At 41.9% G+C, this 15,480-nt stretch overlaps 2 protein-coding genes across 2 annotated transcripts in view; one reads left to right on the plus strand and one right to left on the minus strand.

Moving 5' to 3' along the window:
• The window catches only part of LOC129089686 (dedicator of cytokinesis protein 2-like), an 89,973-nt gene that overhangs the window by 34,654 nt on the left and 39,839 nt on the right, over positions 1-15,480 (minus strand). Inside the window, exon 26 of the mRNA XM_054596995.1 lies at positions 12,016-12,111. Within this exon, the coding sequence (XP_054452970.1) occupies positions 12,016-12,111 (96 nt within the window). The remainder of the gene's footprint in view (positions 1-12,015; positions 12,112-15,480) is intronic.
• Positions 864-9,680, plus strand: LOC129089687 (protein INSYN2B). The gene is made up of 3 exons (XM_054596997.1): positions 864-2,425; positions 5,214-5,288; positions 9,497-9,680. Exons 1-3 carry the CDS (start codon positions 864-866, stop codon positions 9,678-9,680), a joined length of 1,821 nt encoding a protein of 606 aa, XP_054452972.1.

Genomic DNA, 15,480 nt, shown 5'->3' on the forward strand with positions numbered 1-15,480 from the left:
CTGAACTCATTAGACAGATTTCCAAACTGCTTCCATGAGAGATGTTGAGGGATGATGCATCATCAGTTTACATGCTGCTGTGGGAGGCCAACATAACCTAATTTGAAATGCGTCACGCTGTGTCATCACGTAATAAAAGACCACAACAACATCTGTAGTCCTAAATTTATAAGATTTAATGACATAGCTCCTTGGGGTGTGCGCAAATTGTGACCATAGAGATATAAACTATTACCCTTAAGATGTCCCTAGTCCTCTCTATTACCTCAAGAGAAACAGCTTGATGAGATTTAGAGTTTTACCTCTCTAACTCCCACCCACCTGCTGGTCTAATAAGAGGTTGATAGAGTTCTATCGATCCGGTCACTGTGTGTATTCGGTTGAGGTTGAAGCTTTTATATGGTGCTTTATGTGCCTAATGTCCGTGTCTTTATTCCATGTCTCCCTCCTTTCTTCGGTCGTTTCTCTCATTCATTGCCTCTCTCTTTCTCTCTCTCTCTCTCCAGAACAAACCCGCAATGCCCAGAGACTCCATCCAACTCATCATCTACGGGACATTGGTTAGAGGCTGAGAAAAGCCTTGACTGAGATGTCCAATCAGGAGTAGCTAATCTCATGAAGAGGTCATTATTGGAAGGACATTGAGAGTTTAAAATCTTATTGGATATTGAATTCCTGTCTCCAGCTTTCACATATGCACGCTCTCACACTGCCTCACATACCCACTAATTCAATTGGGTAAACAAAAGCTGTAACCATTCCAGGTTTTTTATTGGATGTTATCCTGCTGACGTGAGCTGATGTCACTGCTTGCCTCCATCATGTTCGGCTCCTCTGGGGGCTGAGCCAACCTGCAGAGGATTATGGGAAGGAGGGTGGCTGATCCAACCAATCCAGTGCCTGCGCTGGGGGTTCCCCTGGCAGGGGGGCGATGGGGGCCGCTGTGCAGTGTCGGGGTGCAAACATCTCCCGGACTGCGGACTCTCCCCTCCATCAAACGGCACGGCAGCCAAGCGAACAACAAACATCAGCAACTCACCATGGCAACAGCCAAAACAACGACAGCGGAGACGGGGGGACTCATCAGAAGTGACAGCAACAGTCTGCCAGTGTCCAAGGAGAGATCTCAGAACGAGATCAACAGCCTGACACAGGACGACATGGGGTCACAGGGGTCAGGCAGCGGAGTTTACTGCCAGATCAAAAGTATGAACCCCAAGGACACGAGAGATAAAAGGACAGCTCGGTATACAAATGGCAGTGTGGTGGCCTCGGATGCGGTGGGAGGGGTTTGCACTGAGGCCACAGAAGGTCAGGAGCCTCCCAGAGAGAGGAGGAGGGTGCAGTCTCTGCGAGGGGAGGGCCATCGCTCGGTATTAAAGACCGGGAGTGTTTGTACGACCGTGCACGCCACCCCACCGCGGCCCTGTAGGGTGATGGCGACTTCCCCGCCCAGCCTCTGTGGGACATGTGGGAGGAGACGATCACAGATTACACCGTGCACGGGAGCATGTCGCAGGAAGGCTGTCAATCAAATAACAGCCAGTCAGACTTTACCTAATCCGCCACGGAAACCCAATCAGTCAAGGAAAGAATCTACTGTGGAATCTCAGCATTGCACCAAAAACACAGACACAGCAAACACCTCCACACACGCGTCAGCAAAGACTTCTCACATACCACAGCTGTCACACACTATACCAAAAACACACAGCTCCCATTCCAACCACACGTCACACACCAGGAACAAAACCACAGAGTCAAAGCAGCAGACACGGCCTTATTCGGCCGACTATACTCATTACAAGGACTCAGCCACGCAAACAGCAGACATGCACAACAACACAGACAGGACCACAGCTACCACACATACACAGCGACCACACACACCATCTGCAGAAGCAATAGAGCCACATAAGACTGACATAAACAAGTATGATTTGACAAAAATCCAGCACACTGATGAAAACACACACCAACGCGTATCAGTCCGTAGCTCTTTTAAACATCCGGCTCCTTCCCTCCACTGTGACTTAAAATCTACCGACACCCCACCTCTACCACCAAAAAACTCTCCGAAACCCGCTCGGTCCAAACCGGCCACACCTGTAGCGCAGACTAAAAACACCCAAGAGGAAATACACACACCCAAACAAACACCCTCGGAACGGATCAAACTCAAGGACTACGCGAAACAGAAGAGCAGATCATTTGATGACCACACTCTGCCTTGCAAGACTCATATAAAAGCACAATGTAACGGGGCTCCGGGAGGGTTGTTGGTCGGACCCGCAGGGAGCAAACCACGCGGGCTGGAGAGACAGTTGCAGAGTGTGGAGGAGAACCTGCAGTCCAATCAGGAGAAGATCAAAGTGCTCCTCAACGTCATTCAAGACCTGGAGAAGAGCAAGGCCCTCAGCGAAGGGTGAGAGAGGGAAGTGAATGGGGGAGTAAAAGAGGAGGAGCTAGCGGGATTGAAAAAAGAAACGGAGGATGTTGTCTGATATGAGACGAAACTAGAGGGTTAGACACCAAGACAGAGAATGAAAAGAGAGAGGCAAGAAGATAAGGATGAAAACAGAGATAAGAGATGGAGGACAAAAAGATGCAGAGATATTCATTGCAACAGCAAGTGCGTCAGTTTGGAGTGAGAGAGTGTGAGGACGAGGAGAAGGTGTCAAGGGAGAGCACTGAGACTAAGAAGAGAGTATATATTTGAGTTTTTATAGAAATATATACCGACAGGCTTTCAAGTCTGTGTAATAGATTTCAAATGTCAGGCCAGGGGAGAATTGCTGTAGTGTGTGTGTGTCTGTGTGTGTGTGTGTGTGCGATCCAATCTTGCAGGGATACATATATATGATACCCGCCAGCCTTTAGTCAATGCTAGTAGCTTCTTCCTCTGTTCCTCCACCTTAAAGGGTTTGTACTCCCCACAGCAACAGTGTCCCTAAGAGACATCTTAGCCGCCCACCAACGCAAACTAATCAGTTCTTTCTTTCTCTCTTCTGCCAATTCTTTTATAGTTAAACTGTCTTCTCCTGCTCCACATCCATTGTTTCTATCCTCTTCATAAATCCCAGGGGTCTTTCTCTACACACTTCATTTCAATCAACGGCCTCCCATTTATTTGAGGCTTTTTAACTCTCTTCAAGCTATTCAACCCTTTCTCCACCTCCGCTTTCACACCTATCCTTCCTCCATTCTTAATTAATACCTTTTTCTCTCCTCGTCCCTGTTTCTTTCTTCACCTCATGATTCATGTGAATCATGCCTCTAACAACTAAATGAGTCATTTTTTTCCTCTCACCATTTTGTGATCTTCCCCCTTCTCTCTGCCCAGACAACCTGTCCATCACTCACTCCTGCTGTCATGTGTTAGCTGTCACTCTGTTTGTTTCTATTACTTCCAATTCTTTGACTCCTCTTCCTCCTTCTCACCGTTTCACCTCTACTGTCAGTAATTATTCTCCTGTAGTTTATATTAGATGTCTTTCTCCCATCCTAACTCATAACCCCAGTCTTCTCTTGGTTGGTGGTCTTCTCAGCCAAAACACCCTAAAACTACAGTTGTTCTAATATTGGGAAGGAACATTGTTTTATCAGATCATCTCCATATCATTTTGCCTCGTCTTCTCCACAATGTTCCATATTTCTCCACTCAAACGCCCTCTTATTTACTCTTTACTCATGTTTTTTAGCCCCCTTCTTTCTGTGTAGGGTTAACAGATGTCTCTAGCTCCAGACTAATCCCTTTCAGATTACCTTTGAGAAATGCAATTAATGTGTAAACTGCAAAATAAAGCTCCTAAACTGTGTAGCGTAGTGTATACGCTGTCCTGCCCCTGTGTGAGTCACTGTTTAAGAGTGTGTGTTCATGTTCCTCAGTGTGTGTGCGTGTGTGTGTGTGTGTGTGTGTGTGTGTGTGTGTGTGTGTGTGTGTGTGTGTGTGTGTGTGTGTGTGTGTTTGCTTACATGCCCTGTGATAAATTAGTGACAAACAGGGTAAAAAGAAAACAAAAGAAAAGGGGAGAGACAGAAAGAGGGAGCAATTGAGAGATAGACATAAAGATAGAAAAAGTAATAGAACCAGCAAGTAAGAGGGTCCAATGTATCTGATACTGAGCCAAAAATGAAAGCGCTTTAAGTGGGCGGCTGTGATAAAAATGTCAGCTGAGCTAAGAGGTTGTCGCTGTGCTCAGCTCCTTGTTTCTCTTTTCTCTCCTGAAGCAGATAGTTGTCTTCTCTTTTGCGCTTGTTGTCTTTGATAAAGACCGGTAGGGGAGAAAGAAATGATGCCAGTCACACAGTGTCCCTCCATGTAATTAAAATGTCTATTTTAGCAACATCAGTCAGCTACTCCCTCATCTGAACAGTTCAGTAAAGGGGCAGCCAAAATGTCTTGGCAAAATAAGGCGTTCTAATTAAACAGCAGTCAGCACAAGCTTGTCAGATGTTTTAATCTGACTTTATTTTCCAAGAAGTCTCCAGCTCAGGCTCTGCAGTCTTGTTCAATCTTGACAACACAGTTTCTATGTGCAATAATGTTTTTTCTTTTTCGTTTATGAACACAATTTTTTTAAATAGCTAGAATAAAGGATACAAAGATAATGTTCATTGAACACTGTGGTTATGATATTTGTTTCATGTTATGTTTAGCTCCCAACTAAACCTACCTACACAGTCACTGCACACAGTCCACACAGGCTACCCACCAGGACTATTCAGGTGAAGTCCTGAATTGTCCTATTGTAGTACATGCTACTAAACATCACAAGCTATTTTGTGCCCTTTGACAACCCCCAGAGAACACACCCGATGTTGCTGCATTAAGTATGTGGAGGGACCAAAAAAAACTGTGACACCAGCAGTCAAGAGACCGAGACTCTTTCCAGTAAAGAAAAACAAGGCCTGTTGTTTGTGCAAAAAAATCTATTTCTAACCATGTTCCTCTGCTGTTCATCAGCATACAATGTTAGGTCTGGATAAGTTAAAGATTTCAGTGGCAGATACCAAAACCTGATATTAATCAATATTATTTAATAAAGAGAAATCATTTTTCAAAGATGTCAACGCTATAAATACACAATATCATTCTTAAAAAAAGGTATTTGTAACATCAGCTGTGTAAATGCAATCTAGATGCACAAATATGATCAATTAATCTTTTTCTGCGAGTGTGTGCTAGTGTTTTACATCTGTTGTTTCTGCAGTCGCAGCTCATACAGAACTGGTCAGGACATTAACAACTGCCCCACCTGCCAAAAGACAGCCTGCATCATCTACAGGTAACCTGATACAGATAATGAGCTTACTGCATTACATTACCCAACAATGACAACTCATTCTTTCCTGCAGCAGAATAAACCACCCTGGAACTTCTCCAAGGCAACTATATGCCTTTTGTAGCCTTGAAAATGTTCCATTTCACATTGTTTTTCTCGCAGGTTATTCATGTTCATTCACTTATTCAGCACATCTTTCTTAACATTTTATTTTTCATTAGCCCTTCTTCCTGGTATCCTGCTGTCTCTGCCCTTTTCCCCCACTCTGATAATTGTGCTACTCATACAATATATCCCTATTATACGAAAAATATGAGACTGGTGAGTGATCCGCCTCATCAATATTGAAAGAGATTAGACGAGGATGCTCTCTCTAGGAAAGTTATTTACACATAAAAGAATCTTCTGTGCAAACAAGCAAATTAATTCAGCACCTAAATGATGTGTCTTTCCCGTTCCAGTCTTCCCTCGGGTGTGTGACCTAAATAAGTAATTGCATTCTTAGATCCTCTGCATTTTACAGTGCTGCAACCCCACCATCTGATACCACATACTGTAGTTTAATCCTCCCATCACCTCATCCCATCACTCTCTTATTCTCATCATCTTGTGCCTGCTCAAGCTCTCTTTCTTTCATGTCTAACTTTCAATCAAACTGGTTTCCTGCGTACATCCGTGCCTCATTCCATCTGTCACATTTCAAAGATAAAACCACTTGCGCCCCACTCCCACCCAACCTCCAGGACTCTGCTCTGTCTGTGCACTGCACCTCACACAAGCTGGACATGTGTGGTTTCACATATACAGTAGCTCCATGGATAAAAACAGAAACAGAAAATGTTTACTTGCTGTAACTGGAATAATCCGGCATTAAAACCTCCTTTTAGTCCCAAAGGTTTGTGTGTGTGCATGTATCCGACAAAAGCCATTCTTAAAGCTAAATCTGCTTGTTTACAATCATATGAATATAAACTCTCTTGCAGGCCGCAGGCACATTTTATAAGGCCTTTATCTCTCCAGTTCTCTCTAACCCAGCAGCCCCACATGCATCCCTCCTGCATTTTCCCTTTCCATAACTTCGTTGTTAAATATCTCTCTTCAACTCACTCTTCCTCCGATTCTCTCCTCCCATTGATCTTAATTAACACAGCAGGCTCCTTAGCCAAGTAATAATGAACTCCAAGGGGAAAGGACTGCCACTTGGTAACACACTATTCCATCCATATATCCATACAGATGTACACAGATGGGAATGAACACACACAAACTTCCCTCACTTTACACATAATCATACGTAAGCACATACAATTAAAAATGAAAAACCTACAACTTGCATTACCTCAAAAAATGCTCACAAACAGCATTAATATGATGAATCTTAAAATAGTCTGCTGTTCAAGAAGTCTTTTCTCACATGAATATGATGGAACTGAATTTTGAATAAGCAACAATACAGGGAAAAAACTTCCAAATAGCATCAAAGCTCTGAATATGTATAGTATAGTATAGTATGTACACAATACTTGTACAAAACTGTATGGACTTACATAGCAATGCAAAAAAACCCACTTAACCACAATAATTAAGACCATTCCATACTTTCATGTCTCTGGATTTAGATATCTACAGACATTAAGGGGATTTTTTTAAGGGCCTGGGGCTTCCCTAATCTGAAGAGTGTGTTGCTGCTTGCTAGTCGCATCGTTATCAACCAATTGAAAGATTTTCTTTCCTGCTCTAGTTCCCTTCATTTGTCTTGCACACATGCACATATAATAATGCATACACGCTAATTAATCCAATGATAAGGGGAATCAGCTTTTATGGGATACGTCTGTGCACGCTTTCCATATGCATAGTTGCATGCACACACCAATACATACCGACATATAAAAGATATACTTCACGCTATTTGAAGGACTTCAATGACTTGGACAGATATGCAGAATCTGCTTCATAATCATATTTCTTCTCATATATTGGTAGAAGTTTTTTTTACAAAAGAATTACACACATTATATAAGCGGAAAATATGTTCAGTGGCCCACTATGACATACACACAAAAGTCAAAAGCTCCATTTGTTTGATTAGACGGCCTTATCAAACCCACAGAGTGGATTCTGGGTAAAGAGGATGGCAGATAGGGGAACAGAGACACACAAGCGGAAGATAAATTACTTGTGGGGCTATAACACTCATCTTAATGAATTGTGGTGAATTTTTTTTTTGATGTGGGCTTGCTGCCTGAAGATGTTTTGCCATTGTCTGTCCTTATTAATCTGCATGCTGAGAGACAAGGGGGTGAGGAACTTTTGACAGCTCCTCTGGTTTTACCCCAAAGCTTAAACAGCTCAAACACAAACACACACGGAGACATATGTATGCACAAATACACACCGACAGTAACACCTTAAAAAAATGACTCTACTCATACACCCAGCTAATATGTAATAGATATAACAACGCAAAACCTAAACCATAACCCTGTCAACTACATTTAAAACATTCACCCTCACTTAAACTAAAGGTAAAGGTTTAAAATACTGACAGGTTTTCACAAGGATAGAAGCAACAATAACACACAGTCACGCACTAAGTTGTGAAGAAGCGAAAAATGACAGCTTGCACACCGAATTAAGAGCAGCAGCTTTTCCCATTGTGCCACAATCCCATGAACAATAGTGAGAGAGGTGGATATGGGCAGAGACAGGCAGTTAGAGAGGATAGAGAGAGGGGGAGGTCGGAAACTAGTGAAGTGTGTGGCTAAAGAAAGACCCAACAAAGAAAAGTCCTCTGCTCCAAAACATAAATTGAGTAGATGTGGGAAAGGTGCACCACTTTATCTTTCCTTATATATATGTTGTGTGTGAGTAGTAATACAGAAGTACATCTCCTTTATCATTTATTCATGGCAGCCATCTCCCTTCCTCTATGCCCATCGGAGCTTTTACTTTCTCCTCTACTCACTCCATCCCTCCATCCCGGCACTCCTTCTCTGGGAGACGAGGCCTTTCTGCTGTTCTCCTCTTCTGGTCTATGGTGGCACTCATCCTCTCCTCCTTTACCTCCCTGTCTTTTTGTTTCCCTCCTTTTTGACCTACTCTGCCCCTGTGTTATTAAAGCTTGCCTTTCTTCCATGTATCCATCCCTCCATCTCCCAGAGGAGAGTCAGCTTCTTTCCTCTCTCTTTATAAAAGTCCCTGCATGTTTTTCCTTTTCTCCCTCGCTCAGCCGTGGGCTTGTTGTGGAAAGATGCACACGTTGGGTGTCAGGGGAGCACATATGTGTTTGCACAGCATGTGTGTGTGATGTGTGTGTGTGTGTGTGTGTTGGGTCGTTGGAATACATAGAGGAGGGGAGGGTGTGTTGTTGTCTCTGCTCTCCTTGCCTCATCATGTGGCTCATTAACTCCAGATGCCGGGCCCTATGCAGCTCCACCCCTATAATCCAAACTCGACACACGTTCTTTTACACACAAAGACACAGTTGCCAGGAGGAGAGGGAAACTCAAAGTCTACTACACTACGACCCCGAAGCGATGGGCACTTCAGAGAGATGGTGTGAAAAAGAGCATGAGTGAGAGCAAAGTAGGGAGGGGGAATAACAGAAGCATAGAAAAAGAAAGCCAAGAGGTTCTGCTTTGAACATACATAGAGGAGCAAAGAAAAAAGTTCCTTCCTTTAGCTCCTCCATTTTGCAAATGCCCCTCTCTTTCCTTTGCTCTCCTCCCTCTCTCGCTCTCTTTTTCATTCTCCTAACACTCCTCTCGTCTCACCAGCCTGTGATCTATCGGTGCATGAAGCGCAGAAGAATACTCTGGATGTGAAATAAGCTCAGTCGAGGCCTGTGTGAAAGTATGTGTGTGTGCTGAAGGTGCATATATCTGTGTTAAGAACATAGCGTGATTTCACTATTCAATAAAAAACTGTATTATCTGTAAGTACAACCTAGCATGTTGGGATACACTTTACATTTTGATGCAGCTAAAACTCCTTTGTCACCTTTTCCCTCTTTCTAATCTCTTTTTTCTGCACAGTAAACATCTACCTTTCGTCACATCCCTTTAATCATCTTACCCTCTTACTCTCTCAAAAGATGAGTTATATAAATAAATGTGAAACTCCCTTAACCTCTAAATTGTTCTCCCACTGCTTCTCCCTCATCCCCGTCTTCAACCCCTTCAACTGCTCTCTCTTTTTCTCCTCTCCAGTGTGGAGCATGATTTCCGACAGCAGGAGGGACGTTTCCAGGGAGTTATGGAGGCTTTGGATGGGGAGTATGATGTGCCTGCACCCACTCTGACCAAGCCCACGTCAGCCCCTTCCTCCTCCAGCCGACCCAGCACCAAGGCCCGTGTCAAGAAACTCCGCAAGAAGTGTTTCTGGTGGCTGTAAAGTTTGGGAAAAAACTAAACCTTTCTTGCCATATGGCATATGGGTGGTGATTGTGTTGTAGGACACAACAGGCCCAGAAGTTTTGAAATAAAGCATTTCTCTCATGGGCCTGTGGGTGTGTATCGTGTTTAAGCGTCATTAAATCAGTGGTGGCATCCTGTGCATCCCTGTAAATGGCACTTCTTCCACAGAAATCCGTCCTCAGCTTTGAAAATATTCACCAGGTAACCAAGTAGAGAAAGAAGAAATGCACTAAAGAGGGACAACGGAACCAAAGGAGCTGCTGAACTTTCCTTACTGATATATCTCAGAGGAATATTGAGAAGAACATCACCATGAATTTCTCTCTGTGGGGACCAGACTCCAGCGGCTAATTTGTGATTAACTTTTGACGGTGAGGATACCATTTCACCGTAATAATTCAGAAACAGAGAGATGAGGCATTGACACTTTGGACGACAGACAGGCGTGTTGTTTTTGTCACTTGGCTGAGCGGCTGTCTAGACAGATGGACAGATGTATGAAAGGATTTTTGCCAAGATGGATTTCACGCTACAGCTGGGAATGAATCCCCCCAACAATTTGGGCTGAATCACAGCCAATCAGCAGAGGAACCAGAACGATTCGGAAAATCCAAGCAATTGAACAACTAATCGGAATACTGTGTATTTGGACGGCCTGACAGCCAAAATATGAATGTAGCAACAACTGAAGAGCTAAAGAGGATACAAGTGGAAAATAAGCCGATGAGCTCTCTGGAAACAAAGAGACAGTTCCTTGGATGGATATCAGGGTTTTGGAGAGCAGTGGAGAGTGTTAAGACTGTGTTTAGAATACATGAAGAGACAATGTGATAGGCAGCTGATCACAGACTGACAGGCCGTGTCAGATGATTAAAAATCCTGTCATCGTTGTCTGGCAGAGTGATTGATTCTGTCCTTTATTACCATTCAAAATAGAAGTGTTTTGATGGAAGCTCAATCTAGTGTAAAGGATTTTCATGCACACATGTGCATACAAACACATGCACAAAAAGGCATACACTTATAGGAACTAACACACACGTGCGGTCAACTCACTGAAACACAAGCAAGTACTCCACACACACACACACACACACACACACACACACACACACACACACACACACACACACACACACACACACACACACACACACACACACACACACACACACACACACACACACACACACAAATAGAGTACATACATTTATAATCCAATGCAAACTAGGGGTAGACCAGTTAACACTCCACAGTGAGTTATTGGCCTGTATTCATGTTTCAACGTTGTATCAATAGTTGTAAAGCCTTCGCTAAAGAGGCGCTGATACATTCTGTACGTTTCATTTGAAACTAGCTGATTATGTCTGGAGTCTTTCTTAAGTTCACATTGCACAAATTTGCAGAGGGATGCTATGTTGTCATGTTTTAATGTGATCTAGCACAAACTAACTGTGACTGTCTGCAGTTTCACAGTCAGAACCGTAAAAAAAAGAAACATCACCAATCTTTTTTTAAAGTTATTGCCCAACAACAAAAATCACCTTATTCAAATGTAATACAACGTAAATTATTATTTCCATATCTATGTAGCATTCAGGCCACACTTCCACTGCTAGCTAATTCATTAAGCTACAATATAGCAACAAAGATTGATGTTAAAAACATACTCAACATATCTAACCAAAATGTACAAAAGAAAAAATCTGTATATTTTTTCAGGTCATGGTACATTATCGCATTTGAAAGGGAAATTCTAACCAATAAACAATGTCATTGTAAAATAATAACACAATTAGTAGAAGAATATGGTATTTTATATTGACAGACATGTCTTTTATCAGAAATTCTGTATGAGTCTATCCCTGTTGCAAACACACATCCACATCATTATTTTGCACACACATAAACACACCATTTGCACAATGCTTAGTTCACAGCCGCTCAGAGGTTAACCACTGATCTCACAAGGAGCCACTTCAGCTGCTTCTGGCTGACAAGTTGCCACCAATTAGATTCCTGGATGACACCACACTCACTAATTAACCAAAACAGTGTGTGAGCTCCCACGATGCCCCTATCTTCCTGATCTTCCTCTTGTATGTGCAATAAAAGTGTGTATTTTAAACAAAATGTGCTGGTGTTGACATACGTTGTGTTTCAGAAAGAATTTGTCTGTGTTGCAATAATAACACAATTAGATTACAAATCCACTTTAAACACCAGAGAAAAACAAGAAAGAAAGTTCTGCAATGCTTGTCTCATGGCAAGTCAGGCATATATGACACTTATGCAAAGTTGCATGTACTTACAATTAGAGCATGCTCGCGGCCCATTGTGATGACTGTCCGGTTGATGATCCTCAACAGAGACACCACAATGTCTTGGATATGTTGAAATGTTTCACCCTAAAATGAAAGACAGAGAGCAGAGTAAGAGAAAGAAGAATCACAGAGAAGGATGGTAAAAAAAAATAGACAAATAAACACAAGACTGTTAGATTTCCTCAGGTGTAAACGAACAGAAAAACAGATGCAGAGCAGGATCCGGTGCTGTTCAGGCATTCAGTATCCATTCAGGTATAACGTTGGTGCTGCTCTGACAAACATCTCAGAACTTTTTTGTCTACAAAACTGTGGAGATTCGTCAGGTTTTGTGTGTGGAGCTGTTATCCTCTCTTGTGAACTCGCCTCACTGAAAAAACACACGTTTGCACACGCAGTCAAAAAGCTTCACTGGGGCTCTGAATGGATGATTGGCAGATCAAATGAAACAAGAAAGAGAATAACGTTTTCTGCATCTGAAATGTAAAGTCTCTTCACTGTTCGGAAATTGTGCCTCACCAGAACATTCAGTTAATCACCCTCAGTGTGAACATTTGAAACTCAAAGGCACGTGGATGTGGATTTTTTTTGTGCAAACCTGCTTTGGTATTCCTATCTTTCCCTTTGAAGCCAGTTTTCTGTCATCTTTCTTTTTCTCCATCTCGCCAGAGGCAAACAAGGGGGGATGAGGTGTATCTAACAGTCTGTGTTCAGACCAGTTCCTGTTTCAAATAGTTAAAATGTCAAGAAATATAATATCATAAAATTAACATGTCAACTGCATGGCAAGAGCTGTTAGACATTAAGACCGGCCCATTTTGGTGGTTTCATCAATTGAAAGTTAAATTTTTTTACTTTTTAAAACTCAAGAGTAGAAGATGGAGATAAATCTTCTGTCACAGTATATGTAAATATATAGCATAATAATATTTTCTGATCATTTAACTGAGAGAAACATGTGAGTTAGCAGTGGTGATATTGAAAAATGTACATCTTGTGAAATCTTACAACAAATATGTCATAAACATATTGATAAATAATATCAATATATGAGAATATAATGTGGGGATCACTGTAGGGGCTTTATGAAACACTAAAAAATATCTTTAAAACCTGAATATGATGAGCCAACAAGAAGGATTTGCTCTTACTTTTGGTGAGCAACATTTTTTAGATTTATTGCTCTGCTGTACTTGAACCTTTTCAACAACCATTCATCTGTATAACTTTAACATTGGACATGCAGAAGCCTATCAATATGTGATGAAAGAAAAGCCTGTAATGATATAACATCTCAGACATTACGGCAATAAAATAAATTACATTGTTTGATGACCTGTGAGGACTGCAAGTCAAAAGAAATGAGGTCTGACAAATGACACATAAAAATAGCACAAAGTCCTTTCTCAAAAAGCATCTGCATCCATGTGCATAAGACAACACATACACACAGGCCCAAACACCCACACATACACACACGCTGCTACAGTGAACCGGTCAATGGATGCTGACTCAGACTTGCCTGAAGGTAACTCAGTTGTGAAGCATCTGCTGCATCCAAACATACCTTAGCAAAAAATGCTACAAAGTGCATCTGTTTGTGTGTGTGTGTGTGTGTGTGCACATTGTTTTACATAATCTGACCATATTTGTGTGCGTGTACTTATGTGTCCTTGTCTGATCAGTAGAGCATAAAAGCATAGATTGGAGGTCTGAAAAGAACAGAAGTAAAAAAGTCTCAAGTTCAAAGTTTGAAATAATCTCTATTTTGTGTGTGTGCGCATGTGTGCATTTGCGTGCATGTATGTGTGTGTGCGTGTGTGTGTGTGTGTGTGTGTGTGTGTGTGTGTGTGTGTGTGATGTGTGTGTGTGTGTGTGTGTGTGTGTGTGTGTGTGCATGTGTGTGCTGGCCTGACGGCAGATGATTTGAAAGTGATGAAAATCAGGTAGGCAAGATTAACCACAATAAATGCACACACACACACATAGTAAGGTGAGGTGCAGCTGTTGATCCTAAATAAGCATAAATCATTTTTGGCTCACTGTATTTATTTTGGTTTCCTGGAAAGTTTCTCAGACAATTGTTTCAGAGCAGGAAGACGAGAGGTGAGCCACAATGCTCGTTCTCTCCTGCAGAACACAAACACGTGGACGCCCATACTCAATGCTGTTTATTCATTCCAAACTGGAGCCAGACTGGTTTTACCATCTCTACTGGCTACGTGATGTGAAAAAGAAAACACTGTTTTGTGGGTTGGGGAAAGAAAAAAGCGAGCGAGCCTTGGCAGTCATGTGTTCTTGTCTCTGACTGTTAGCATCATCTCTTCATCACACACACACAAACACACATACAGAGAAGTTACTTATAAATTCAACACGAACTCTCCCACAGACTTGAGCATCTGTCTATTGCCGAGTGATCTCTTCCATCTCACTTTCTCTTTCTGCATCTCTCTCTCCAGTTTGGAGACATCTGTGGTGTGACGACTTAATCAGGTACCACCCAGAGCGAGGAAGAGAGAGATGAAGAGAAAAACAAAGGAGAGAGGATGCAGAAAATAAGATACTTCTGTTATTTTCTATCTTTCCCTTTTGAATTTCAGACCGTCATCTCTACAGCTCCCTGCATTGTTTTCTTTTAAAATCCCTCCATTTTACTGTCTATTAAATAAACATGTTCATCTCCATCTGTTTGGTTTTTAACTCTCTGTCTTGTTCCTCCATTCACTGTTTTTCATCCTCTCTGCATGGCCATGAGCAGTTTTCATCTCTCTGGCCTTTACTAAAAAAAAACTAAACACAACTGTGTGTGTGGTGAGATAGTGTGTGACAGTGTGTGGCTTTTCATTGGTAAACAACAGTGTCTGGGTTTTACAAAAAGCTCTGCAGCATAAAGAGTCACACAGGTCACAAATGAGTTGCCAGTGTGCATTTTGAAAAACTCAGTACTCTAACTGAAATATTTTCTCCATTCTTAACTGCTTTAATGAAAATTTTGTCTCTTCTTATTTGAGTCTGATCCAAAATAGCCTAATAAGCAGAGGGCTCACTCTTCACCACACCAAAATAATTAATTGGTTTGAAACTATTAACTTAATTGTACTCCTTTTGATGTGATAGAGGTCCACATGCCCTTTAAGCAACTTGATCCTAACTAATCTTAGCTCTAGACTTTATAGCAGAAGCTCTGACTATTATTTGGATTATTATTAATTGTCATCTCACCTTTTTCAACAATGAGATTCCTAACAGGAAATGGAAATCTGCCTATGCTCTCCCTTTGCTGAAAGGGGGGGTCCCTTAGTTGTTTCTAAGTATAGGCTTATCTCTAAACTATCTGTTTTAGCTAAAGTCCTTGAACAGTTGGTTGGTTAACAACCTAAATAATTCTGACAAATGGCATTCAATCACAACATCAGTGAGGCTTCAGAAAACAACACAGCTGCTGCTATT

This window comes from Anoplopoma fimbria, chromosome 4, assembly GCF_027596085.1.
Source record: "Anoplopoma fimbria isolate UVic2021 breed Golden Eagle Sablefish chromosome 4, Afim_UVic_2022, whole genome shotgun sequence".
Classification (NCBI taxonomy): Eukaryota; Metazoa; Chordata; class Actinopteri; order Perciformes; family Anoplopomatidae; genus Anoplopoma; species Anoplopoma fimbria.

Excerpts from the sequence above, each read along its gene's own strand:
- LOC129089687 (XM_054596997.1), top strand. The coding sequence starts at position 864 with ATGGGAAGGAGGGTGGCTGATCCAACCAATCCAGTGCCTGCGCTGGGG. Across the intron at positions 2,426-5,213 it reads AGCAAGGCCCTCAGCGAAGG|TCGCAGCTCATACAGAACTG; the intron begins GTGAGAGAGGGA and ends TTGTTTCTGCAG. Across the intron at positions 5,289-9,496 it reads ACAGCCTGCATCATCTACAG|TGTGGAGCATGATTTCCGAC; the intron begins GTAACCTGATAC and ends TCTCCTCTCCAG.